The sequence below is a fragment of the Rhineura floridana genome, chromosome 7 (genome assembly GCF_030035675.1).
Source record: "Rhineura floridana isolate rRhiFlo1 chromosome 7, rRhiFlo1.hap2, whole genome shotgun sequence".
Taxonomy (NCBI): Eukaryota; Metazoa; Chordata; class Lepidosauria; order Squamata; family Rhineuridae; genus Rhineura; species Rhineura floridana.
In genome coordinates this window covers 146,236,540-146,264,269 of record NC_084486.1, presented here as the reverse complement: position 1 = coordinate 146,264,269, position 27,730 = coordinate 146,236,540, and the positions used below count along the sequence as shown (strand labels likewise).

General features: G+C 42.5%; 3 protein-coding genes across 5 annotated transcripts in view; 2 read left to right on the top strand and 1 right to left on the bottom strand.

Annotated features, from left to right (window-relative positions):
• The window catches only part of EIF2B5 (eukaryotic translation initiation factor 2B subunit epsilon), a 37,430-nt gene extending 30,987 nt beyond the window's left edge, over positions 1-6,443 (top strand). The window contains exon 16 of the mRNA XM_061637504.1: positions 221-6,443. Coding sequence (XP_061493488.1) covers positions 221-286 — 66 coding nt within the window. The 3' untranslated portion in view covers positions 287-6,443. The remainder of the gene's footprint in view (positions 1-220) is intronic.
• LOC133389718 (uncharacterized) lies at positions 6,029-15,971 on the bottom strand. Its single transcript, XM_061637744.1, has 3 exons — positions 15,923-15,971; positions 15,297-15,888; positions 6,029-6,083 (listed from the first exon to the last, which is right to left on the bottom strand). The coding sequence occupies exons 1-3, from the start codon at positions 15,969-15,971 to the stop codon at positions 6,029-6,031; spliced, it is 696 nt and encodes a 231-aa protein (XP_061493728.1).
• The window catches only part of DVL3 (dishevelled segment polarity protein 3), a 68,214-nt gene continuing 55,931 nt past the window's right edge, over positions 15,448-27,730 (top strand). The window contains exon 1 of one of the 3 annotated variants that reach the window (XM_061637501.1): positions 15,448-16,136. In XM_061637501.1, coding sequence (XP_061493485.1) covers positions 15,970-16,136 — 167 coding nt within the window. In that variant the 5' untranslated portion in view covers positions 15,448-15,969. The remainder of the gene's footprint in view (positions 16,137-27,730) is intronic. The other 2 variants (XM_061637502.1, XM_061637503.1) reach the window with 2 other exon arrangements.

Below are 27,730 nucleotides of genomic sequence, written 5' to 3'. Positions count from 1 at the left end.
AATGTAAGTCCCATGTAGCATGTGATTGAGTGGTAAATAGTCAAATGATGAGACGCTGAGCAATCTGCATGCAGATGTTAATCAGCCTTTATAGGTGCTCCACCCCTGTTTTTTCCTGATCTCATCTGTTGGCCACGAAGATATCTGAAACTGTTGATGTTCTAGTGGGTAGTCATCTTCACTGATTTTATCTCCTATTACATCTTGTTTGTTCCATCAGCTTCAGAAGTTTATCCAGTGGCTAGAGGAGGCCGAAGAGGAGTCATCTGAAGGAGAGCAAAACTGACCCGGCAGCCTCCATCAGAAAGCGATGCCCCTGCTCCCTGCTTCAAAAAAGAGGGCCGCAGTGTCAGGCTTTGCCTGATGAACTGACAGAGCAAGACCCAGTGCATGGCATGTCCGTGTGGGACCTGATAATCCAAGTTGACTGACAATCCCATTATTTATCTATGTACTTAGCATCTACCCCTGAAAAGGCACTGCATGTAGGACAGTGAAAGAGCAACGGGGGGGGGGGAGCCAGAGACCTGTATAATGTTTAAGATCTTTCAGAGACATATATGTGTGTGTGAGTGTATGTACACACATACACACACACATATATGGACTTATCCATATGTGGTGCTGTATAAATAAGCTATCCACTGGGCCAGGGGGCTTTGCTGCTGATGTAAGTGGTGACAGAGGCTAATACAGACCGATTCCATGTCAACCTTTAACTATTGGGGGTTGAGCCACTTCTGAGTTGCATGAAAGAGGGTCCCTAAGACCAAATTTACCAGGAGCCCTTTGACTTTACTGGAGCGCTGCATGTGCAGCTGATACTTTCCCACTTCTTGGCTCAAGGGCCTGCTGGTAAAGCGTGTGAGACAGAAAAGGGGTTCAGAAGCCCAACCTCAGGACTGACACGCTGTTGATGGAAGGCAGAGCTGTCCATTGATACTGAGAGATTTCAGAAGAAGAGGTTGTTTCTTGCAGTTGGGCTAGCTTCTGTTTCAGCTTGGATGTCGGCTTGGCATTGCAGCCCTTGCCAAAATCATGGAGCCTTTTCTGTTTCACTTCTGTTCGTACAAAATGGAGGAAATGTTGACCTACCTCACAAGGAGCTTGTTCATAAATGAAAAAGCTGCGGCAAGGAAATGTTCTTCCGCTCCTGGCGGTGGGAGCCTTTTGTCCACGTCAAGCCTGCTTACAGGCCAGTCTAACTATTTGGATCTGGAAGAGGAGATCCATTTCCCCACCCATTTGTAGTGGAACAGATGTTCTTGGTCTCGGATCAAGAAGCTGCTGGAGTCTGTCCCCTGCATCTGCTGACCAGTTCATATATCACTTCACAGAACTTTTTTGGTGATCTGCTTTGCCCTCAGAAAACACTGACACAGTGTAGATGCAAGCTAGGTCAGTCACATACTGCAGATAATTTTAGAAGTTTTTTGTATTGGGGATGGCTATTGTGATACCCTCCAGACATTGCTGGACAACAACTCCCATCAGACCCAGCCAGCATGGCCAGTGATCAGGGATGATGGGAGTTGTAGTCCAGCAATACCTATAATGGCCTATATTGACTATCCCTATTTTATGTGTAATTTAAGAAACACTTTGGTTTCTTTTTAAATGTTGACATCAGAAGGCCTGTGGTTCTGGGTTTGGCATAGGAGCATGTGGTTCCATGTTCTCCACCTTTCCTCCTTGCACCATTCTTATCACTGATAAAGTCCTCAAACAACCATCTTCTCGAGTTGCAGTTCAGCGTCCATCATTCTACTAATGGAAACAGAGGCATGGCGGGCAACTGCTTGAGTTCAGTAGTCTGGGCCAACATATAGATCTTTCTTCTGGGAAAGGGCTGCATTCTATCTAGAGGACGGTAACTTGAGCTTTGCCAGTCTGGAGGTGGCTGTAAGCATCGGTGCTGTTGTGCCATTTAGACACACATGGAGTCACTAAAGTGTCTGGGGAAACATTGCCTGTTGGGGGGAAGAGCATAAACACTGACATTAGCGTTGGGCTTCTCTTGTCACCACATCCTTATGTAAATGTTGGGAAAGAAGTGTTTTCTGTGTCTGTCAATATTTAATTTGGGGAGCAATTAAACATCCCTGCTATAAAGAATGGGCTGTCTGTTCTGTAATGTTGGAATCTGAGCAAAAGTCTTGAATCTTGGTAGACATTAGAGTTAGGTTAAAAGAAGGGTCTTTTAAATCTTCTTTACACATAGTTTAACTGATGATGTGGTTGTTGCCTCTGCAGTAGCTCCCTAAGCAATAAGTGTACATGGAAAGTTTTCCACCCATGTGGTTCATTGCTTGGCACGTTTACAAACCACGCAAGTAATGCCTGGACCCTTGGGAGGTCTGCCACCAGTACATAGTTTTCAAGTGTGTCATGAAGCTAAGCTAAGTGGGCAGAAGACTTTACACCTATCTAGACCTGCAAGGGGGGAGCAGCCAGAGAGGCAGCAGCAACTGTAGCAATTAAAGACATGTTTAGTGGTGATCTTAAGGTCTGTTCCATGTTGTGTGTTTTTATAGCAGTTCCAAAATACTTGTTATGACTAGATTCTACCAATGATTTAGCAGGAATTTAAACTGGTTGATTGGGGTGAGGGATTTTCTGAATTAAAAGAACAGTTTCTCCTTTGTTAGAATATTATTAGCCAGCCTGTTTTGGATAACTTATCAATGATGGGCTGGCTAATGCAATCAAGAATGGAAATAAATCTTGGAAGTGCTTCTGATGTGAACCACCATACCTTGTCACCTGACATATGCTGTGTTACAGTTGGTCACGATTTGGGCCCCTGAAAACAAGGCATTTATGTGGAGTATGTGCATGGCTTTGCCCAAGCAACTCGAACATTTATTATTTATGATAGAATCATAGAATAGAATCGTAGAGTTGGAAGGGGCTTATAAGGCCATCAAGTCCAGCCCCCTGCTCAATGCAGGAATCCAAATCAAAGCATTCCTGACAGATGGCTGTCCAGCTGCCTCTTGAATGCCTCCAGTGTCGTGAGCCCACTATCTCTCTAGGTAATTGGTTCCATTGTCGTATGGCTCTAACTGTTAGGAGGTTTTTCCTGATGTTCAGCTGAAATCTGGCTTCCTGCAACTTGAGCCCAGCACGGAATAAATTATTAAATATATTATTAATAAATTAATTCCCTTCCTCCCAGAATGAGCCTAGGGCAGCAAACAAGTGATAAAACACTACACTTTAAAAACATATTTAAAACAAGACATGGGGGAGACACAGTTCAAATTCCTGGTGGTAACCAGGAATAGGCTCCAAAAACAATAGTCTTGTGACACCTTAAACTAGTCTAATTTATTATCACATACGTTTTTGTGGACAACAGTCAGCATCAGATGTAAGAAATTGTCATGCTGAGCTGTAGGTATATATGCACAGGATGACTGGGGGCAGGGGGAGGAGATTGTAAACAGTAAGGTCAGAAGCAAATGAAATGCAGAAAAGAACAGATGGTATTTATAGTGACCATTGACAAAAAACTGTTGCTGGCACTGTTAAGCCAATTAACGTGTGATTAAAAAAACACCTTTGTCACAAAAAAAAACACCTTTGTCACAATTCAGTTCACAAGTGATAGCATTGAACTTCCTTGAATTGTAGTTCAGCAGTTTCCCATTGTTTATTTCCTGTGATGTTATATTCTAGGTATAGAAGATGTTTCTTTCCATCCTGCTGTCTTTGTGAGGGGCACTATTTATTTGCTGTGGCAAAAAATTAGCTCTCATTATTAATCAGTCTTAAAATGGTCCAATGAGAAATGGAGAGTAATGCCCAGCATTAATACCCTTTAAGTTAGAGAAGAATTGTTCCCATTTTTAAAACTTTTTCTCTCTTGGATCTTGGAGATGTCTGGTTTTATTGACCACTAAATTGAAAAGAGGCATAGTAAAATGCTTACCCCTCCTGATGCTGCTGCACTGATGATAAGCTATATGCTCTGTATGTGTAATACTGTCTACTTTGACTATGCCTGTTTCCTTCACCTTATAACTGCTTAGGGATACCCATACAACAAAGCCCCTGCCACCCCCCAAAATGTTTACAAGCTCTTTAAAATGCAGGCATTTAAAAATACCTCTGGATATCTGAGGTTTTTCTCTTTTAACCATTTAAAGATGATTTAAAATGGGTTTGGCTTGTAATTCTAGATTTGTTGTGGTTAGAGGCAGAACATATTTTGTGCCACATAACAAATGTGTTCAGCGTTGTGCTCGAATTCTGTGCTCTGAAAGTGCCAGTTTGCCAGTGGTGCAAGTGACACTCTACTGTCTTTTAAAGGGACACATGTAAACAGGAGCTGTTTCAAAGTTAGGTTTTCTCCTAATTTTTCTTCCTCATGCTCTCCTGGGCTATTTTCTTTTCCACTGTTGTCTTGGTGGTAAAGTTTTGAAATACTATTATTTAATAATAGGAAAGAGAAATGCCAGACTAAAATATTTTCTGCTCATCTAATTTTTATTGCACCTTAGTTATGGCATTAGATCATGCTCGTCTTGAAGCCTTTTCTGGATTTGTTGAACAAAAGAATCTGACAGGCCAGTCCCATTTGAATGAAAATCCTATTGGATTCAGTGGGATTTACTCCCAAAGTGTATTTTACACAGCAGTGTGTGAGTATGAAAATAAAACCATTATGAATAATTTAGAGATCAGAAACAACAGTCTGAAATGTCTTTAAGCCTTCTAGATCGTGTCCGGTGATGTTACTTTTAAAGCCTTTCTTTCAGAGTAACCAAACCTGAAATCTTGATTTTTTAAAAAAACCCTAAAACATATTAAGTTAAACCCACCCAGTCTTGTCTATGTGCAATAGTATCATTGCATGATAACGTGGGAAATGACAACTTCACCCAAAGGGTAGGGGGGCTGACCTGTTTGCATGCCATTTGTATTTAAAGACACACATACTCCCTTTGCCCTAATTCCTTGAACTATCTCAGCCTTCTCCCCATCTCTGCCACGGCCCTCAAGCACTTTGCTAGTATGAAAATTATTAATTTTAAGCATCAGGCACATTGTGGATGTTGCCCCAAGCTTGAATTAAATGGTGCATGAGCATATTCCTTTATATAAAATGGAGAGGGATCATCTCCTATGGTGCTGTTCATAAAATTGCCAAAGTGAAAACAGAAAATGGGTGTCAGGGTAGTTGCTGATAAACCCCTTTGGTGAGCGATGGAATTTGGACTAGGGCGTAGAATCCTGCCTGCTTGCCTGTTTTGACTGGCATGGTTCCACTTTCGGGGGAGGGAAATGTAACTAGCCTGAGTGTAGCAATGGGAATAACAAATTCCAATACAAAACACAGCCATCTCTTATGTTCAAGGCTACATGAAAGCTAATTCAGAGAAAGAATTGTGAGTGCAACATTAGACAATTGAATTCTATATTCCTGAGAATCTTTCTTTTCATTTGTTTTGGTTTTTAGGTAAGGTTTTAGCCTTCATGGGCCAAGATATGCCTGAAAGTGTATGCAAAGCCTGAAGAGATCTTAGCCAGGGCGATTGCTAAATAAGATTTGTCATGGGAAGAGGTGGAGTTTCAGCCTTGCATATCTTTTTGTCCCTTTCCATTAGTAGAAGCAGAATGAATTATGCAAAATCAGAAATTGTGCAACTGTACCTAATTTGCAGAATTTAAACAGGCTCCAGGACTTAGGCTGCAATCCAATATACCCTTACCTGTGAGTAAGTCCCATTGAACCCAGTGAAGCTTACTTCTGAGTATACATGTATTGCATTGCACTGTTACTCAGTCTACAACCTCCATCTCTGAACTGAATCTAAAAAGCGACCTCATTTGTACTCTCCCCCTTTTGTAAAATCAGGCAAGATTTGAGTCCTGGACAACTCAGAAGTTAGCATATGCTGTGGCATTTTGGCTGGGCAGAGAAAATTGCTCAACTGTGGACTGAGGAGTTTCCGAGATATAAATCAATTCACATTAAGATCCAGTCTGGAGGATATCAGCTAACCTCTAGCTGTTGACAGGATCAGGTACACCCAAGTCCTTCTGCAAACAGAAGCTGCAGCTCCATCTGGGCAAGCCTACATGTGAGAGAATTGGTGTCTGTATGACATTCCAGCGGGAGCTGTGTTTGGTGCAGTATGCCCAGCAGAATCCTTTGTCACTTGAAAGTATTAGGGTGCAATCATTTACACAATTACTTGAGAGTAAGTCTTACTGAACGCTGTGATGCCTACTTCTGAATAGTCACCTGTACAATTGCCCTACACAAGATTTAGCTCCCACTAGAGATGTGACGGCCCGGAATAATTAGGGGAAAAACCGTGTTTTCTTTTGTTTTTTTCTGAAGCCTTGTTTTTTTCTGAAAAATTGAAAAAAAAATGAATAAATGAATTATGGAATGTTTTATTTTAGCATGATGAATAAAATGTTTCATTGAATCTTGGTCTCTCCCATTTTCTCAGTTCTTTTTATGGGAATGGATGTTTTATGTCTGCTTGACACTGGAGGACTAGCAGAGACATAAATAATTTTGTTATTAATGTTGATGGTTTCTTCTGTTTTTTAAAATGGTTTTTTGCCTGCTCCTCATAAACTGGCAAAACGAAAGAGGTTCCTTACAGTTCAGGATCTGGTAGATCCATTTGTTAGAAAAAATATAAAAATTTAAAAAAGTAAATTCAATTTGTAATAATTGTTTGAATAAAATATACTTTTAATATACCAAATGTGATAATTTTATGCCAAACCAACTTGTACATAATTACGTTTGATGTTCCCGAAGTAACAAAGTGACTTTCAATCTGTAAAAACTGCTAATATTGCATTTTCCCCATTTTTCCAAAAATTTCCATTTTTTTCCAGAAAAACACTGGGTTTTTTCCATGGCTTCAAAATTTCTGCAAATTTTACATCTCTAGCTCTCACCCCAGGGAGGGAAGGGAAATGTTATAAGGTAATGAGGTCTGGCAATGCAAGAGATAGCTATTCTATTGTTATGCAAATATAAACAAGGCCCAGTGAACAGGGCAAAAGGTCAAATCAGCTTGGATGTGGTCTATTCACATCTAGTAGAGAAGTGGCAAAGCTGGATTGAACAGTGTACAGGAACACCTAAGAAAGAAGGGGCAATTGCTTGTCATTCTGAGGGAGCTACTTCCAATCTTTCTTCAGCCCAAGTCTGATAGTGTCAAATCTGCATATAAATTCCAACTCAGCACCTTGAGACTCCATGCATTTCCCACCCATGAAAGCTTATGCCACAATAACGTGCTAGTTTTTCAGGCGTCATGAGATTCCTTGTTGCTTTTGCTTTAACAGAGTAACAGCTGGAATGTGCTAGCTTTAATTCTGTCATTTTGTCATTTCTTAGTCCCCCATCTGCACTATACATTTAAACAGTATAATACCATTTTAAACAGTCATGGCTTCATCCAAAGATTCATAGGAACTGTAGGTCGTTCAGGGTGCTAGGCGTTGGTAGGAGACCACTATTCCCTTCAGAACTGCAAAGCCAGAGGTCCCTGAGAGGAGGGATTGGCTGTTAACCACTCTGGGAATTGTAGATCTGGGAGAGGAATACGGGTCTCCTAACAAAATAAAATAAATAAAATCTCCCTCATCCATGATTTGATTATGGATGAGGCAGCCGATCTGGCATGCATAACTGAGACCTGGGTGAGCGAGCAGGGTGGAGTTAGTCTCTCCCAGCTCTGCCCACCGGGGTATTTGGTTCAGCATCATGGGAGATCTGAGGGTCGGGGAGGTGGGGTTGCTGTGGTCTATAAGAGTTCCATCTCACTCACCAAGCACCATGTCCATGCAGTTACGGGTCTGGAGTGTTTGCACCTTGTGTTGGGCCAGAGGGACAGACTGGGAATTCTTTTGGTGTACCGCCCATCTTGCTGCCCAATGGCTTCCCTAACTGAGCTGACGGAAGTGGTCTCGGAGGTATTGTTGAGATCCCCCAGACTATTAGTACTGGGGGATGTCAACATCCATGCCGAGGCTTCTTTGTCTGGGGCGGCTCAGGACTTCATGGACGCCATGACAACCATGGGGCTGTCTCAACGTGTTAGTGGCCCAACACATACATTGGGGCATACTCTCGACCTTGTTTTTACTACTGGACATGGGGATAGTAATCTGGATGTGGGGAGTCTTACATCTCTCCCTTTGTCATGGTCAGATCACTGCTTGCTGAAGTTTAGACTTCCCTATCACTCGAGGCCCATGTAGCCTCGGTGGCACGGAATGCGTTCTACCATCTTCGGTCGGTAGCCCAGCTACGTCCCTATCTGAGTAAGGAGGACCTTACATCAGTGGTTCATGCTCTGGTAACCTCACGTTTGGACTACTGCAACGCGCTCTACGTAGGGCTACCTCTGAAGACGGTTGGGAAGCTACAGCTAGTGCAAAATATGGCGGCCAGACTGCTAACAAGAACTAAGCGGTCTGAGCATATAACACCTGTTCTGGCTCGCCTGCACTGGCTTCCAATATGCTACCGGGCCAGATTCAAAGTGTTGGTATTAACCTATAAAGCCTTATACGGCGCGGGACCACGATACCTGCAGGAACGCCTCTCCCGTTATGAACCGGCTCGTACACTACGGTCTACTACGAAGGCCCTCCACCAGGTCCCGACCCATAGGGAGGCCCGGAGGGTAGTAACAAGATCTAGGGCCTTCTCAGTGGTGGCCCCCGAATTGTGGAATAGTCTCCCCGAGGAGGTACGCCTGGCGCCGACACTATTATCTTTTCGGTGCCAGGTTAAAACCTTTCTCTTCTCTGAGGCATTTTAATCTAAGTTATTTATGTAAATGTTGTAATTGGTATTTTAGATGATGTACTTTTATATTTGTTATACTGATCTTGTAATTTTATTATTGTATATGTTTCTATGTTTGCCACCCAGAGAGCTGTTTGCTAGTCGGGCGGGATATAAGCTGAATAAAATAAAATAAATAAGAATAACAACTCTCTCCACCTACAGCTCCCAGGATTCTTTGGGGGAAGCCACGACTGTTTAAAGTGGTATAATACTGCTTTAAATGTATAGTGCAGATGGGGCCTTAGTTATACTCCAGAATCAACATGCAAAAGAAAGCGTCTTCTTATCTTCTTTCTTGGTAGCATTAGACACCACTACAAGATAGATATGAAAAATGGGAAGAACTGTCTCTGTGTGTCTGTGAGTTGATATGCCAGCCTTCACCAATCTGCTGCCCTCCAGATGTTTTGTGATTGCTGTGGCTGATGGGAACTATAGCCCAAACCATCTGGAGGGTCTCAGGTTGGTGAAGAGAAGGGTATTTTATTTTATTTAAAGTGTTTACATACCGGTCTCCAGGTGGATCACACAAGTCAGTTTATATAAGATTATTACAACAATAAGCATCTGTGTTGTTGTTTTAAAGTTACAATAAAATGGAAAAGACATCTTGTTTGTTTAGAAGGTATTGCTGTATCTCAGTCCCCTCAGCACAAGATGGTTCTGCAGAAATTCCTGTGGTGGCAGCTGGAGAAGGGAGGGGACACTATAGGAGCTGACTGGTGGCAATTCCGCAAGCTTTCTTCTCCACTCCTCAGAGCCAGATGTGCCATGCCTTTCATTCCAATAATGGGGTCCTGTTCTGGAAATGGCTCCACTCCCTGATCTTTCTGTTGTTATGTGCCTTCAAGTCGATTTTGACTTATGGCAACCCTATGAATCAGTGACCTCCAAGAGCATCTGTCATGAACCACCCTTTTCAGATTTTGTAAGTTCAGGTCTGTGGCTTCCTTTATGGAATCAATCCATCTCTTCTTTGGCCTTCCTCTTTTTCAACTCCCTTCTGTTTTCCCCAGCATTATTTTATTTTCTAGTGATTCATGTCTCCTCATGATGTGTCCAAAGTATGATAACCTCAGTTTCATCACTTTAGCTTCTAGTGATAGTTCTTGTTTCATTTGTTCTAACACCCAATTATTTGTCTTTTTCGCAGCCAATGGTATGTGCAAAGCTCTCCTCCAACATCACATTTCAAATGAGTTGGTTTTTCTCTTATCTGCTTTTTTCACCATCCAACTTTCACATCCATACACAGAGATCGCGAATACCATGGTCTGAATGATCCTTTGGTGTTCAGTGATACATCTTTGCTTTTGAGGACCTTTTCTAGTTCTCTCATAGCTGCCCTCCCCAGTCCTAGCCTTCTTCTGATTTCTTGACTATTGTCTCCATTTTGGTTAACGACTGTGCCGAGGTATTGATAATCCTTGATAAGTTCAATGTTCTCATTGTCAACTTTAAAGTTGCATAAAATCTTCTGTTGTCATTACTTTTGTCTTTTTGATGTTCATCTGTAGTCCTGCTTTTGTGCTTTCCTCTAATTTTCAACAGCATTGGTTTCAAATCATTACTGGTTTCTGCTAATAGTATGGTATCATCTGCGTATCTTAAGTTATTTATATTTCTCCCTTCAGTTTTCACACCACCTTCATCTTGGTCCAATCCCGCTTACCATATATGTTCTGCATATAGATTAAACATATAGGGTGATAAAATACACCCATCTCACACCCTTTCCGATTGGAAAGAGGAAGGCCAAACAAGAGATAGATTGATTCCATAAAGGAAGCCACAGACCTTACAAGATCTGAACAGGGTGGCTCATGACAGATGCTCTTGGAGGTCACTGATTCATAGGGTCGCCATAAGTCATAATCAACTTGACTTCTGGGAAGGATGGCTTCGCCTGTGCTTGCTTTTTGAGACGAGCTCTAGTCTCAGAAGAAGCTTTTTCAGTTCTAAAATCAGTCAGAACGTTCTTTTTGACTGGTAAAGATTTTCTCCCGGGCAGGGAGAAACGTAGAGATTAATCACAAAGCCTGTTTTTGTTGGGAGGACTGAATTTCATTAATTTATGAGAGAAAGTTCAGCCAGCAATGCGGACGGACTTCCATCAACCTCTTACTGATTAAGCAACACGTTTATCTTTTCTTCAAAGAAAAACGGACCTTAACAGGCAAGCATCCTTCTTTCTATTTTTTTTTTCACTTGGTTTAAATTGTTGCAGCAAAAAGAGATTTGTCAATGAATCAGCTATAAAGATCTTCTGGGTGAGTTATAGCTCTTCTCTTTTACTCACGAAATTAAGGAGGAAAGAAATCGAAAAAGCTTATCTTTGTTTTATTGCAAAAAGCTGGCCTGGAAGTGCATTCTAAAGATACTAACGGAAGAGGGATTGCTATTTTGAGGAGGGAAAAAAATAAATAAATTTGATTTACGAACTTTGGAGTATTATATGTCTGGGACTATTTTTTTTTTTGGTCTATTTCATTTTGATGAATCTGCTTGTTCACGACGCCACTAACTGTTTGAAGCTGGGAACTAAATTTGTTTTGTTTTCCTGAACATATAAGAGATAAGGCAGGCTGTACTGTCTACACTGATGTCAGCAAGCCTGGAATATTAACCCAATTGTGGCTGAAATAATTTTTTGTTTTTGTGGTTTTAAGAATGGCAACCAGGAAAGTGACTGAGACCACGGAAGAAATTATGTTTCAGAAAATAATGAGTGAGATTGAGATAATGAAACAAACCCTGAGACAGGGTAGACAGGAGATGAAAATTGAATTTAGCAAAATGACGCAGGAGTTTAAAGAAATAGGGGATTCTGTGAGAGAGGAGTTTGATGGGATTAGAGATGAGAAAAGAAAAATTAAAGGGAAGATACAAGCCCTGGAGACTGGAACAAATGTGGAATTGGAAAAAGATCTGGAGTTTATGGATGTTAGAAATAAAGTTTACTGTTTGGAATTCAACGTTGTCTCTGAAGAAATTAATGAAGATATTAGTGATAAAGTTATCAATGTCTTGGATAATTTTCTTGACTGGAATGATGTGATGGAGCTTGACATAGAAAAAATCTATGGAATTAACTACAGATATGTGACAATGGAAAAACTCTTAAGAGATGAGCTGGTGCATTTTGTAAAAAAGAACAGAGATATGACTTTACAACAATATTTCAGCAACATATTCAGAATTGATGGCAAGGAAATATTTGTGATAAAAGAAATTCCCATCAGACTCTTATTATATGACTATGGCTATGACAGCAAGATCTCATGGGATACTGATAATGGATGAATGGATACTGAAACTACTGGATTTAACAGGACTATTGAAGATGGAAGATGGAATTAATATTGATAATGGAAGAATGGTTATGGAAATTATTGGACCTAATAGATTTGACGAGATTGATTAATCGATATGTTTATTTGGACTATGGCTATGACAACAAGATTATTATGGGATACTGATAATGGAAGAATGACTACTGAAATTACTGGACTTAACAAGATTATTGAAGATGGAAGATGGAATTAATATAGATAATGGAAGAGTGGCTATTGAAATTATTGGACCTAACAGATTTGAATCAGATGGATTAAGCGACATGTTTATTTGGAGAAAAATTGAAAGATATATCTCTCAAGGAATTGAAACCTCTCTTTGACTTTTTGTGGAAAGAATAAAGTAATGTTTATGAGATTTGATGATTAATTGGGATGGCTACTGGAGGAAAGTGATTTTGTAATATAATTTTAGAGACAGGATTGTTATATATTGTAGACCTATAACTGATCTGCAACAAATCGGAAGTCAACATTTTATTTTATTGTTTAATTATTTTTGTTTTGTTTTGTTTTTTGTCTTTGAAAATTTGAATAAAAATTAATGATAAAAAAAAGTCATAATCAACTTGAAGGCACACAACAACAATAAAACACAGGGTGATTTTCTTCTCAAATTCCTTGGTCCATTCCATTATCCAACGTATGTTTGCAATATGATCTCTGGTACCTCTTCCCTTTCTAAATCCAGCCTAATAATCCGCAGCATGAAGTTTGCTTTTTGCACAACTACTACACATTGGGCTGAGATTTTCATGGAGCTGTCTCCTACAACCTTAAGATTCCTTTCCTGGTCAGTTGCTGTCCTTTTGAGGATAGAAAGAGGATATGAAAGGGCAGGGGGAAGCAGATGGCACTTGAAAACGGATTAATTGGGCGACTTCCAGAGCCATGAACCTGCTATTAGGCCAAATATGATTTGGGTAGTTCAACAGAAATATTTAGTGAGATGTCATAGGGAAATTGGAAAAGAGGATTTTGGGGAAGCCAGGATAGGACTTATGGAGACATGTTTGTGGATATATTTGATTATAGAAAAACTCAGTAAGAGGCAGGGAACTGGGGCTACTTTTCAAGGCAGAGTGAAGTACTGAGCGCCCAAATGAACCTCTGTGTGTGAGACACGCTTGTATTCACAACTACTAACTGCAGATCACTTCCTCTGTTGTGCTCTCACAATTTATTTATTTATTCCATTTGTACAGTGCCCCATAGCCGAAGCTTTCTGGGCGGTTTACAACAATTAAAAACATTAAAAACAAATATACAAATTTAAAAACACATTTTTTAAAAAGCAATTGAAAAACACATGCTAAAATGCCTGGGAGAAGAGGAAAGTCTTGACCTGGTGCCGAAAAAATAACAGTGTTGGCACCAGGCACACCTTGTCAGGGAGATCATTAATTTGGGGGCCGCCACTGAGAAGGCCCTCTCCTTTTGGCCCTCCGATAAGGGTGGAATTTGACTTTTATGAAGCAGGGATTCTAATTCTCCCTAGGAATTGTGATTACAACTATGGAGTTTTAAAACGCTATATTAATGATATTTGTTTAATTTCAGGAAGCACAGAGAGGTGTCAGTACACACCAGGGAGACAGTGTAGGTGTAGCGGTTAAAGCATTGGACTAGACTGGGGAGACCCAGGTTCAAATACTCAAAGATTAAGCTCACTGAATGACTTTGACCAGTCACTTGTCTTTCACTCTTACCTACTTCACACTGTGTGGATAAAGCCGGAGGAGAGTCATGTGTGTCTCCTTGAGCTCCTAGGAGCAAAGGCACAATATAATTGTAATGAAACTGAATAAGAAATTTAAAAAAGAGAATAAGAAAAATTAACCTCCAGGCTGGATTACTGTAATGTGCTCTATGTGGGTCTGCCCTAGAAGTTGGTCCAGAAGCTGCAGCTGGTGCAAAAGATGGTTTGCCTGTTCACTGGGGCAGGATATTGCCAACATGTTTCCCTGCTGCTGAAAGAATTGCATGGGCTGCCCATTAGCTACTGGGCAAAGTCCAAGGTCCTGGTTTTGGTGTAAAAACCCCTATGTAGCTTGGGACCAGGATACCTGAAAGATCATCTTAGCCCTTATGTACCCAGTCAATCACTGCACTCTGCAGGTGAGGGCCACCTGCAGGTACCATATTATCCGGAGGCCTGTTTTGCACAACAAAGGAATTGGGCCTTTAGTGTGGTGGCACCTACCCTTTGGAATCCTTTCCATTAAATATTAGGCAGGTGCCATTGTTGTCTTTTTGGCACCTACTGAAAACTCCTCTCGGCACCTGCTGAAGTCTCCTGTTTCAATAAGCCTTTAAAGTAGATATCCTTATCTCAGTCTGGATCTGTATTGGAATTGTTTTTAAGATTTTTTTTGTTTTAAAACTTGTTTATTTGCTGCCCTGGGCTCCTTTTGAAATATAAATTTAATAAATAAAAACAATAAGAACAATAATATAGTATCGGAGATGGACAAGGAAAGGGTAGGGTAAGAACATACGAGGTGCCCTGCGTCATCAGGCCCGAAGCCACCTCATTCAGTAACCCGTTTCCAAAAACAAGTCACCAAAATGGCCAGAGGCTTCAGTGAAGCCCCCCCAATGGGATACTTGTTTTTAACTTCATTTTTAGTGATAATCCTAATTTATATTGTGTATTTTATGTAAAATATAAGCCCTATGGTTGGCTGGGTAGACTCTGGTGCTGATGCCACAGCTGGGAACTGCCTAGTTAGACTGACCTTGTGACGGGGCCTTCTCGGTGATGCCTCCCCATTTGTGGCATGCCTTCCGTGGTGAGGTGCCTCTGTCTTCCTCATTATGAACTTTCAGGAGAAATCTAAAAACATCCCCATTCACTCAGGCATTTTGATGCTTGCCACCCTGGGCTCCTTTGGGAGGAAGGGTTAATAAATCAACAACAAAAAACACCCCTCTTTGAGGGTTTTTTTTAAAACTATTAAGCGGTATGCAAATCCTGTTACAGAAAGCAAAACAAAAACACGCGGCCGCAGCCCTACCTTGCTGCCTGCCCTCTGAACCTGGAGGCTCTGTTCTGCTAGACTCTTCCACGAATCTGCCTCTGAGGCTGCAATCCAATACACATTTACCTGGGAGTAAGTCCCGCTGGACCCAATGGAGCTTCTTTCTGAGGAGGCATGTATTGGATTGGAGCCTTAAAAACGTTTTTTCTAAAAGCAGAAGCCACCTCGCTGAGGTAGCTCTCGTGCCCGGGCTGTGCGTTTGCGTTGCAGCCGCCATAGTCGTGAGGGGCGGTGGGCGGGAGCGCCGGCCTGGTGAGAGGCGAGCGAGGGTGTGCGTGTGGCTGGCCGGCAGGCGGGGGGAGGGTTTCGCTGGCGAGAGGGGCGACGAGGCCCGGCGTCGAGCGCAGCCAGGCACGGAGGTAGCCCCTCGCTCGCTCGGCCAGAGAAGCCGCCGCGGAGGGGAGGAGCCGAGGACGCCTCAGCCTCAGGAGGCGCTGCGGCGGCCGGAGTTTACGCTCTGAGGCGGCGCTGGGACCTGGCAGTTGAACAAGGCAGGCGAGAGACGGGGAGCGCGAGGCCTGCCTGGCCCGCAGGAGCCGCCCCCCTGGCTTGAGAGGCCGCCCGAGCGAGCGAGGGAAGGGAAAAAGCAAGGCGGGCAGGCAGGCAGGCACGCTGCCTTCGTTGTTGCCGCCGCCGCTGCCGGCGGGACGGGCCGCTTCTGTACAAACAGGCCCGGGCTCGGCCGGCGGCGCCTGGAGCCTTTTGCCTGAGGGGTCCTCCGCGAGGAGTGGCGGCGGCCATGGCGGCGGCGGAGACCAAGATCATCTACCATCTGGACGACCAGGAGACGCCGTACCTGGTGAAGGTGCCCATCCCGGCCGAGCGGGTGACGCTGGGCGACTTCAAGGCGCTCCTCAACCGGCCCAACTACAAGTTCTACTTCAAGTCTATGGACGATGATTTCGGGTGAGAGCGAGCGAGCCCTTTCCTCCCCTTTCTTTCCAAAGCAACGCCGCACAGACACGTCTGCAGCTGCAAAGCCCTCCAGATCCTCTGGATTCTGGGCAAGGAATGGCCCTCTTTGCTGACCACCTTTTCTCTCTTTCTCCTTGCAAGGTGCCTCCCTAGGAGCAAGGGAGAGCAGGAGAGACCCCCCTCTCTGTCTACCTCCATTTGGACCCCACCCCCCCGAAGGCAACCCCCTTTTCTCCCGTCCCAGCGAAGAGGAGTAAAGTAAAAATACACAAGACCCACCCAAGCAAATCCGCTTTCCCTGAATTTTCTGAAGGTTTTCTCGTGGGTGGTGGGATAATTATTGTATGGAGTCCCTATCATCATAGCATTGTACCTACTGACCTGGAAAAATGGGGTAACAGGTATATTTTGTATTTTACTTAAAAAAAACTTCTTTCCTGCTAGGAAGATCTGTGAAGGGCCAGCCACTTTCAGAGTCAAGGTATCTATCTGTTAGTCACACACATACACACACCCTCCTCCATTCTTCCCAGCTTCCACTCTGAAGGAGCATCCTCCCAGTGCGGAGGCCAGATGTTGTTGGTCTCCAGTTCCTATGAGCCTCAGCTAGCCATGTATTATGGAAGTTGGAATCCAGCGCCATCTGGAGGGCCACGAATCCCTCACTACGGCCATACAGACTCTTTCCCAGAGATACTGAACAGGGCACTTCTTAAAAGTCCCCACTCCTCTTAAATCTCATTTTACAGGAGGAAGTAAGTCTGTTGTGTCTGGGGAAAGAGGGGCCCTTCAGAGCCGCCCAACTGCCAGTATGCACAGCCGAAGTGATACACCAGTGTATTAGCATATGATCATAAGAGATGTACCCCAAGCATTCCTTGTAGGGTCAAGAGGATGGGTTCAGGAGTTATCCCATATCTTTCTAGCATCCTCTGCAACATTACAGGGTGTGGAGCTCCTCTTAGTACGTGTGGTATAGACTCCTGGTCGAAGAAGTGATCCCAAGGTGGAGTGTTGCACGCTACATGTTCCCTACACCCACATCCTTGGTGTGTTGGGGCACTAACATCCCAAGGGAAGTTAACCGTGATCTCCCTTCTTTCCTCCTCCCTGCCCCAATGTTTTGATCTGCCCTTCTGCAGAACAAGATGCTGGTTGTAGGAGAAGTTGTTTTCTCTTGGGCTAGTCGAGTCCTTGTGACGGGGCCTTCTCGGTGATGGCTTGCCATCTGTGGAATGCCCTCCCTGGTGAGGTGTGGCTGTCTCCCCCATTATTAACTTTCAGGAGAAATCTAAAAACATCCCCATTCTCCCAGGCAGAACCCATTCCTAGGGGATCCTAGTCTCTGCTTTTGTTTGCGTGTCTCTCCCACAATCCTCCTTTATTCTGAAAGCCGTGTAATTTTCCAGAGTCTGATTGTATGTCTTGAGACACAAAAGAAATTCCTCTTTAAGGACTTGGCGATTTTGGGCGCTCCTTCTCCCTCCCCCCACCTTTTCTTTCCATGACACTCCCTTCTTGCCTCCTTCCCAAGATCTATCTGTCTCTTGGAAATGCATACCTTGCATCTTAGAATCATAGAATAGTAGATTTGGAAGGGGCCTACAAGGCCAGCGAGTCCAACCCCCTGCTCACTTTTACATTTTGCTGACTTTTACATTGTATTTCTGTGACATGAATGTTTCCTGGTTTCCTTGTGCTCTTTAACTCCAGTATTTGCTGCCTTAGTATTCACAAGATTCACGTGTTCCCTTGGTGTTTTTGTTGTATAAGAATTGTATTAGGCTCGATTGTGGAAACTGGGCAACAAGTTGGTTAGAGCTTTGTTCCACTTGGGACCACATGCCACCTACCCAGGGCTGTATTCTACTCTGGCTTTGTGTTGTAAAGTTTATATACAAGGGGGGGGGAGTACATGGACTCGCCTTTTTGGTACTGTATCGTTTCACGGTGGAAATCTGTGTTTGTGTGTATGTTCCCCCATACATAAAATCTTTCAGCAAAAAGGCTAAGGTAGAATCTTTCTCCCTGGTGACCTTTCCATGGGTAGGAAGCATTTGATTGTGGCACATTTGATTCTGTAACTTTTCCAACTGCTTTCTAAAATGGTACAGTCCCATAGTTTTTTCTTGAATTTGCAGATGGCTGCAAAGGCTCGTTTTTGACCTAGCAATCTACCAAGGCTTGTGGAAAATGTACTGAGTAAATCAGTAGGAGGTAATCATTGTACAGTATTATCCCCATATAAATGATAGGCCTTTATTTGCTGGGTTTACTGGTATATAAAACGTTCAAGAGATGTTGAGCTTTGCAGTTCTTATATTTGCTGGGAATGGGTTTGTCATTCTTGATTTCTGTTGATTTCAGTATATTTTATCTCCCCCCCCCCAACATTTCTGCTGAGTTTTTGCTGTGTGTTGCTGAACTGCTTGTTGCCATTTGGTCAGAGAGGACTTGACTTTTCCTTGGAGGAGGAAATGCTGTGGATATAATTGTTTATAAACCAGCATGTTAGGATCTTTGAAATCTTGACACTCGAATATAATTGGTGCAGCTCCATTGCAAACTTGCCATGTGGGCTGAAAATGTATATTGTAAAAGCCAGGCTGTTCATATTCTGCATTGGAACACCAGAGAGCCAGGATGGGTTAGTGACTAGTGGACCAGACTTGGACCATGGAAACTTGGAACCAAACCTTTGCTTGGCCAGTATTGATATCTCATCTTAACCTACTTTGCAGGGTGGTTGTGAGGATAAAATAAGGACCCCCCATTTCCCACTCTAAGCTCCTTGCAGGAAAGATGTGGGATAAAGATGTGACACACAATAATAAAATATTACATTCAGGATCAAAATCTCAAATTCTGTATGCAGAAGAAATTATTTAAATAGGGTGAAATCCAGCCGCATCTGCCCATCAGCAGAATGGGCACCATTGGCAAAATGGATTCCCCCTGTTCCCCCCCCTTCCAATCTTTTCCAGTGGGTTGAGGGACCCTCGAGAGCAGATTTGAAGGACTGCAGGGGGGAGAGGAAGGAGAAGTCCTGTTGCCCAAGCACTGAATGTTGCCCAGTGTATTTAAAATTGTGTGCTTGCTCAAATTGCATACTTGGTTGTGAGAGAACTGCATGTTTGCAAAATCTCTGGCTTTTTTAAAAGAAATTGTGCTGTTAGCAGCTAGGTCTGATTCAATACAAAAGCTCTCTAAGACCTGGGTTCAATTCTATGTCTGCCAGGATGCTTTGTGAGATGTTGAGCAAATCACCACATCTCTGTAAACCACCCAGAGAGCTTCGGCTATGGGGCGGTATATACAATAAATAAATAAATAAATCTGTGTCTCTGTTTCTCCTCTGTAAAATGAGAATGATGAACAGCTCATGTTGTGAGCACAGACCAGATTCTGAATCATGTGGTAGCATTTAAAATCTTGTAGGCCAAAACTAGTCACAAGAAACCCGGTGGTCTGGTTAGTTCTCAAGGCTTAAGAGGGTCTTTAAATGCAACCTAATATCTAATGTATTGGTTTTATTTCCTTGTAGTCATAGAATCATAGAATCATAGAGTTGGAAGGGGCCTTGTAGGCCATCGAGTCCAACCCCCTGCTCACAGCAGGAAATCCACAGCTAGAGCATCTCCCGCAGATAGCTGTCCAGCCTCTGCTTGAAGACATCCAGCGAAGGGGATCCCACCACCTCCCTAGGCAGTCGGTTCCATTGCCGAACTGCCCTTACTGTCAAGAAGTTCCTTCTAATGTCCAGTCTGAATCTACGCTCCTGCAACTTAAAACCATTAGACCTAGTCCTACCCTCTGGGGCAGCAGAGAACAAATCTGTACCCTCCTCTATGTGACAGGTACTTAAAGAGTGCAATTATGTCACCCCTCAGCCTTCTCTTCACCAGGCTGAACATGCCAAGTTCCTTCAACCTTTCCTCATAAGACTTGTTCTCCATACCGGCTATCATCCTCGTCGCCCTCTTCTGAACCCGCTCTAACTTGTCTATATCTTTCTTAAAATGAGGCGCCCAGAACTGAACGCAGTATTCCAGATGAGGCCTGACTAATGGAGAATATAGTGGGACTATTACTTCCCTCGACCTGGAAACTATAGCTCTGTTTATGCATCCCAAAACCGCGTTTCCCTTTTTTGCCGCAGCATCACACTGCTGGGTCATGTTCAACTTGCGATCCACTACAATTCCAAGGTCCTTCTCACATGCAGTACTGCTAAGCCGGGTATTTCCCATCCGGTACCCGTGCATTTTGTTTTTGTGGCCTAAATGCAGAATCCTGCATTTGTCTTTATTGAATGTCATTTTATTAATTTCAGCCCAATTTTCTAGTCTATCCAGGTCCCTTTGGATTTTATTCCTGTCTTCCATTGTGTTAGCTATCCCTCCCAGTTTCGTATCATCCGCAAACTTCATAAGGCTTCCCTCCACCCCATCATCTAAGGCATTGATAAAAATGTTGAAGAGTATCAGCCCCAGGACAGAACCCTGTGGCACTCCACTCGAAACCTCCTTCCAGTCCGAAGCAGAGCCACCGATGGCCACTGTTTGAGTACGGTTTTCCAACCAGTTGTGAATCCACCTGACAGTATTTCCATGTAGTCCGCATTTGACGAGTTTGCTAATCAAAAGGTTGTGGGGGACTTTGTCAAACACTTTGCTGAAATCTAGATAGATGACATCTACAGCAGTTCCACCATCTAGGCTAGTGACCCGATCAAAAAAAGAGATGAGATTAGTTTGACAGGATTTTTTCTTGACAAACCCATGTTTGTATGAATGATGTATGAATCTAGAACCATAGTCAGTTAACATACCATGATATGAAGCCATGGTTTGATAGTTACCAAGTCAGAAATGGCAAACCATGGTTTGCTCAAACCAGTTTCCCATAATTTGACAAAATGGGAAATGGGGGTTTGTTACAAACCACAAATGGAACTTTCAAGTGCCTTCTCAGTGTGCATGAAGGAGGAAAGGAGAGTGGAATGTGCAAGATCAAGGCTTGCTGCAGCTTGTATATGTAAACAACAAACCATGGTTATATCTAAATCAGGTAAATGGCTTCACATAATTGTAGTTTGAGTGCAAACTGTTTGAATTTCACTTCTGACTAAGAAGTTAAACCTACCCTAGAACCAAAGCAGTACAATTCACAGCTCAAGGTTTTCTGTAGTACTAGGGGAGGACCACATGCAGAGTGCGCATGAGGCAACAATCTCTTCAAATGTCCAATGCCAGGTCTTCAACTTACAAGCAATGTCACTGGTGGCGATTGTGTAATCAGTCTAAGACTCCTACAAAACATGATTGTCCATCTCCAACTTGGTATGCTCAGAGCACAGCCACAGCACATGTGACTTTCTATACACAAAGTTCTGATTAAGTAAAACAAAAGTATTTGCTTGGAAAAGAAAGCTCAAAGGCTCTTCCAATGCAGTGGGACTTATGGAACCTTCATGCTCCCCACCCCCAAGAGTTGGAGTTCAACACTTAACATGCATAATCCTAATTTACCTGTGTTTATTACTTTCATTCGGATCTCCTTATTGTCAAAGAGAGTGAAATGTAAAGAATATCAGTTAGCAGAGCTGAAATGTAAGGCCTCGACTTGTAAGAAATGATATTTAATATTCCTTGTTATCTGTCAACATTTTGCCATCCTCATTGAGCAGCAGTCCCACCGTTTCCTTGGTCTTTCTCTTGCTTCGAACATATCTGAAAAACCCCTTTTTGTTGTTCCTCACTTCCCTCGCCAGCCTCAGCTCATTCTGGGTTTTAGCTTTCCTTACGCTATTCCTGCAAGCCCGAGCCGCTCGTTGGTACTCTTCCTTGGTGATGCGTCCTTCCTTCCATTCTTTATACATGCTCTTTTTTATTTTTACCTCCTCCACCCGTCTTCCGTGAAAGATTCAGTAAAGATTCTGTTTTGGGCAATTTTGCAATATGGGGCAATAGGATTTTGTAGCATGTATAATTTATATTGATGAAATGACAGAATGGGATTTTGAAGAACAAAAACTCCCATAAACAACCCTATTTTCAAGTCTTACAAATTTAAAGATTTTTCCTTGTATCAGAATATACAATGTACACCATATCTGTATATATAATGTAGGCAGCTAATACAGTTTGAATATTAATTAGTCAAGTAAAAAGAAAAAAGGACTTCTGGAACAATATTACTCAGTGGCCTGGTTTGTGTGTCACAGTAAACCATAGTTTAAAACATACCGCAGATGAATATGTTGTATGAAATCACAGAATCATAGAGTTGGAAGAGGCCTATAAGGCCTCGAGTCCAACCTCCTATGCTGCTCAAAGGTTGCTAGAGTGCTCCTCTCCTGATCCTGCTCTTACCACATCAGAGACAAAAAGGCTGGAGTATGGCTGGTCATGTTGTCTGAACTGGGCTCCTCCAAACAAACTGCAAGCAGTAACCAAGGTTTGTTCTTCATTTAACCCTTTGTGGATTGTTTGGGAGGAACCAACCATGGGCCCGATTTCAGACAACATACAACCCAGATTCTGGCTTCTGTTATCAGTAGCGCAGCAGGAGCCATTGGCCATGCTAGCTGGGGCTGAAGAGAGTTGGAGTTCAGCAACATCTGGAGGGGTACAGGTTCTCACCCCTGGTTTAATGTGATGTGCAAACAGGGCCAGTGTTGTTTAACATGGAAAAAGGAGCTAAGATGTTCAAGAGTAAATGAAATCTGGATTTGGATATATATAGGGACATGTATATATGTACTATATAGCAATGGAACAAAGTATTCCTTAAAATTACTTTAGTAGTGCAGGCCTATACATTTGCACTTAGAAGTGAGTCCTCATGAGTTCAGTGAGGCTTCCTCGTTAAGTTGTTTAGGATTGCAACCTAAAGTGTTATGTAGCTCCCAAATACTTTTCAAATGTAAGCTTTTACTTAATGAAGATTTCCGCTTATGGTGAGCTTGTTCTTAAATTTACTGAAGAACTATAAATGTTCTGTGTAATAAGTTAGTTTATTGGATATCCTTTGATCTTGGTTTTGTTACATTACTTGAAAGAAATCCAAAGGAAACAATCATAGAAACCATTATAATTCTGTTGACAATTGCTAGAATAGGCGCAACAAAAATTTGTGTGACTAGCTGTGAAGGCTCTAGAAAACTGGCGCTAACTAACATAGGTAGCACATGTCTGCTCAGAAGTAAGCTCCATTGGGTTCAGTGGGACTTACTCCAAGATAAGTTTGTATTGGATTGTAGTTTTAGTTTTATAAATGATTCCAGAGAGAGAGAGAGAGAGATGAGTAGGGTTTAATCTTGTAGGTCACAAATAGGATGTCTTTTAGATTCCAGCAAGCGCAAAATAACAAATACAGGGTCCTTAGGAATGGACAGCAAACCAGACTGACTTGGGCCCCAAAGTGACTAAAAATAGCAGTGGAAAAACCCCATCCTATGTGCCCCAGTCCTCTTGGGAAGGGGGATGTTGGCAGAGCAATGCAGATTTTACAAGATGTCAATTTAATAATGGCCAGGGTGCATAATGGGCAGTTATATAATGTGGCCCAGACTGCCTGGGCCTGGGCCCCACTTCTATTCAGAGGAGAATTTCTCTTTCTCTGCATGACAATAGGAACACCAGACCTGGAATGTGTTGTTGTGTTCAGCCCTGGGCTTCTCCAACAAGAGGAATGAAGCAGTGCTAATTTGGAGAAGAGGTTGTTGATGTGTCTACTTGAGATCAGCATAAAAACAGAGGCTGGTTTGCGTAGGGGGTTGAGAGGGACAAAGGAAGGGGAGGTGCAAATTTGTAAATACATTGAATCATGATTTCTCCTTAGGCACATGGGTGGCATCCTTTTCCTTATCTCTTTTACACTTGTAGTAATCCTGTAAGGTGAATCAGCAATATTCCTGCTTTACAAATGGGGATTCCTAGCCTTTGCAAGAATTATTTGCTCGAGGTTGAGCTGGGATTTGCACCTAGTTTTGAGTTGGGCCACAAAGACCATGAAAGACTGAAAGTGCCATCTTAAGTGAGGATGAGATATAAAGATGGTACGGTGTGGGCAAAACGTGGGATGTAATGAGAGATAGTGGCTAGCCTGTGGTGCTGCAAATGTTGTTGGACTTCCAGCTCCCAACAACCTCAGCTGATATGGCCAGTGGTCGGGGATGATTTATTTATTTAATTTAATTTATATACCGCCCTAAGCCCGAAGGCTCTCTGGGCGGTGTACAAAAAGATAAAAACAAGCACAATATATAAATACAATAAATACAATAAATCAAGAAACAAAACAAACAAACAACAAAAGAACCAAACAATGTCCAAAATACAGAAATGCTGTTAAAATACACTTTAAAATGCCTGGGAGTATAAAAAGGTTTTCACCTGACGCCGAAAAGATAGTAGCGTCAGCACCAGGTGCACCTCATGGGAAATGTAATCCAGCAACATCTGGAGGGCCACAGGTCAACCATTCTAAATTTCACCATCATGAGCTCTCTAGGTGAAGGGTGAGATGGAGGGGTGAATAGGTAGTAAAGAAGCTCCTAGATGAAGAGAATAATATACAAGAAAGAATGACTCGAGGGAATAGGTGTGGTGCAAATGGAACCCTCCATGCCAGGCTGTGGGCAAGAGTGAACCGTTTTGTATTGAATCCCTAAGAGATGGATTGGTTGCAGATATGTGTCAGGAGTTTTCCATCTGCTATGCTAGTGGTAACCTCTTTGTTCCAGGGTTTTGTTTGCTTTGCTACATGCGCTTTGTGGTGAATTGAAGCAACACAGAAATTGTACATGCTGTGTATACTACCAGCTTCTTAGTCTTCCAGACAACCTGCCTTTTGCTTTAGCTTGTGTGGTTCGTCTTTTAACTGCTGTATGCCCTGCGTAGGCCAGAGTGAGTGATACTCACTTTTAAACGTTCTTAAAAGTGCCCTCTCCCCAGGTCTTCCACACTCACTTGCTCAGGGAGATGAATAGAATGTTGGCATCTCATTATGATGAACAGCTTCAGGTTTTTTCCCATGCTGATCATTAAACAATTATACGGTTGTTACTTTTCTTGGCCTCGTGGCTCTGGCCTGTTTTGCACAGCACTGTTCCTAGGAGTCAAAAATGCAGCAGATGCCTTCTACTGTACCATATTGAGAATTCCCATGTTCCTTTAAAAAAATTAAATAAACTGTACCCTTTGTGGTTGCTGAGAAAAAAAACTGCAAATATGGCATTTTCGGAGAACAGTGATATCATACCTTGTCTTTTGGCAAAAACAATCCCTCCTAATTGTGTAAAGGAACCCAAAATTGCCCCACTATCACAGTTGTATGCATGCAAATGATCAAGCATGCAAATAATATTCATTCATACCACCAGACCAAGTTCAAGGTACTTGTGCCAATTCACAAAGCCTGAAACAACTTGGGCCAACATACTTTTAGGACTACCTGACCCCCTATGTTCTATCTCGATCACTAAGACCTTCTGAGGGGGCACTTTTGGTGGTTCCCCACGCTGCCGTGGTTAGGTTGTCCTCCACTAGGGACCAAGCTTTTAGTGTGGCAAGCTGTGTCCTGTGGAACTCCTTACCAATAGAGGTTTGGCAAGAGCCATCCCTCCTTTCTTTCAGGTGTCTTTTAAAAACCAAATATTCTAGACAGGCTTTTTAACATGAATCCCCCACCACCAACATGGTATTATTGATGCTTTTTATTATTGTTTGTAATGAGATTTTTTATTTTTTAAATATTTTTATGCCTCTTTGTGTTTTAAGTCATCTTGATGCACTCTATGAAAAGTGTGGCCTATAAATACTTTAATAAACAAATAATAAATAATAAGCCTAATTTGATTCACGTGAGCTTAACCACAGTGTTTGGATTTTGTTGTTAAAGGCAGAGCTGCCAAAAGGATTTTCTGGGCCTGGTACACTGTTTGCAGATTGGGTCCTCTGACTCACTTGCAAGAGAGGACACAGATTTGTATGAAATTTTCATATGTTTTGTGTGATGTGCAAATTTGTGTCCTCTTTACAGTTAGTAAAATATTTGACAGATAGAATGTGGACAGGTGAAATGTTTCCCATAATGACATTTCCATATTAGAAAAGGTTTAACCTGTTGAATTTCTGCCAGCCACACAGCTGCTAAAGGCACAAGAAACCCTGCTTTCTCTCCATGCCAAATCTAAATCAAAGCTGCAATTTTGTATCCACTTACCTTGGTGTAAGCCCCATTAACCACAAAGAAACTGACTTCTGAGTAGACATGTATACCTTTGTACTATAAGTTCACTATGCAGTGAATTCTTGATGAGTGCCCGTTCTTTAGCCCTAGAGATTCCAGTAGCCTGGTATCTAAACAATTAACTCACCAGTCACAGCTCTGACTTAACTCATTGTCTAAAAAAACTGAGAGGCAGGAGCAGCTAGGCTGGTTCATCTCACAGGAATTGCTTAGAAGTTGCCTGCACATTTTGCTTCATAACCACCACCACCTCCTCCTCCTCTTCCTCCTCCTCCTCTTGGGCCCCTGCCGGCTGTGGTACCCCACTGTATCCACTTCTCAGTGGCTTTGATTAAAGGTGTTCAACCCCTCCCACTACAAATGTGTCTGGATGATTTCTTCTCCTCTTGTGCCTTTGTCTTTTGCTCCCCATTTGTAACATCTCAGACATTAATTTGTTTATATAAGTATATACCACCCTATTGCAAAACATCACGGTGGTGTATAGCAACATAAAAACATTTAAAAACAATACAGAATAATAATTTTCAGTGGCTGGCTGTTCAAGAGGCATTTTAAACAACTGCATAGGCCTGTCAGCATATAAACACCTCCAAAAGACGTTTGAAAGGCAAAAGTGAGGGTGCTGATGAATCTCTACTAGAAAAGGGCTCCATAGTATGGGACCAGTGACACTAATGCCCAGCTTCTTGTTGAGCTTTTCCAACATGGGGGGCAACTAACAGTGTTCCTGCTTTTGTTATACTGCTCTTCAGGTATAAGCAACCTCTCGAAGTGGTTTAGAAAACAAATGTTCAGTAAAGATACATATGATTAAAGATCAGCAACGGGGGGGGGGGAAATTTTCTATAACAGCCAGATAAAACTACCAGTAAAGGTACAGCATGCTAAACAAATAGGCACTGGTGCTGAAAACAGAATAATCCCAGGCAAGCTTCCTTAGAGAGCATACTCTGAAACATATTTTGCCAGTATGGGGATTCATACAGCAACTGTATCCTGGTGAGTTTCTCGCTGATTTGATCAGTAGTGTGATGCTGCGGCAAAAAAGGCAAACACGGTTTTGGGATGCATAAACAGAGCTATAGTTTCCAGGTCGAGGGAAGTAATAGTCCCACTATATTCTGCATTAGTCAGGGCTCATCTGGAATACTGCGTTCAGTTCTGGGCGCCTCATTTTAAGAAAGATATAGACAAGTTAGAGCGGGTTCAGAAGAGGGCAATGAGGATGATAGCCGGTATGGAGAACAAGTCTTATGAGGAAAGATTGAAGGAACTTGGCATGTTCAGTCTGGTGAAGAGAAGGCTGAGGGGTGACACGATTGCAC

Bases quoted from the DNA above. Each gene is read 5' to 3' on its own strand.
- LOC133389718 (XM_061637744.1), bottom strand. From the start codon at position 15,971: ATGGCCGCCGCCACTCCTCGCGGAGGACCCCTCAGGCAAAAGGCTCCA. The intron at 15,889-15,922 runs GCGCCGCCGGCC...CTGTTTGTACAG, and splicing joins CCTCAGGCAAAAGGCTCCAG to AAGCGGCCCGTCCCGCCGGC. The intron at 6,084-15,296 runs GTAAATGTGTAT...TCTCACATGTAG, and splicing joins CCAGCGGGACTTACTCCCAG to GCTTGCCCAGATGGAGCTGC.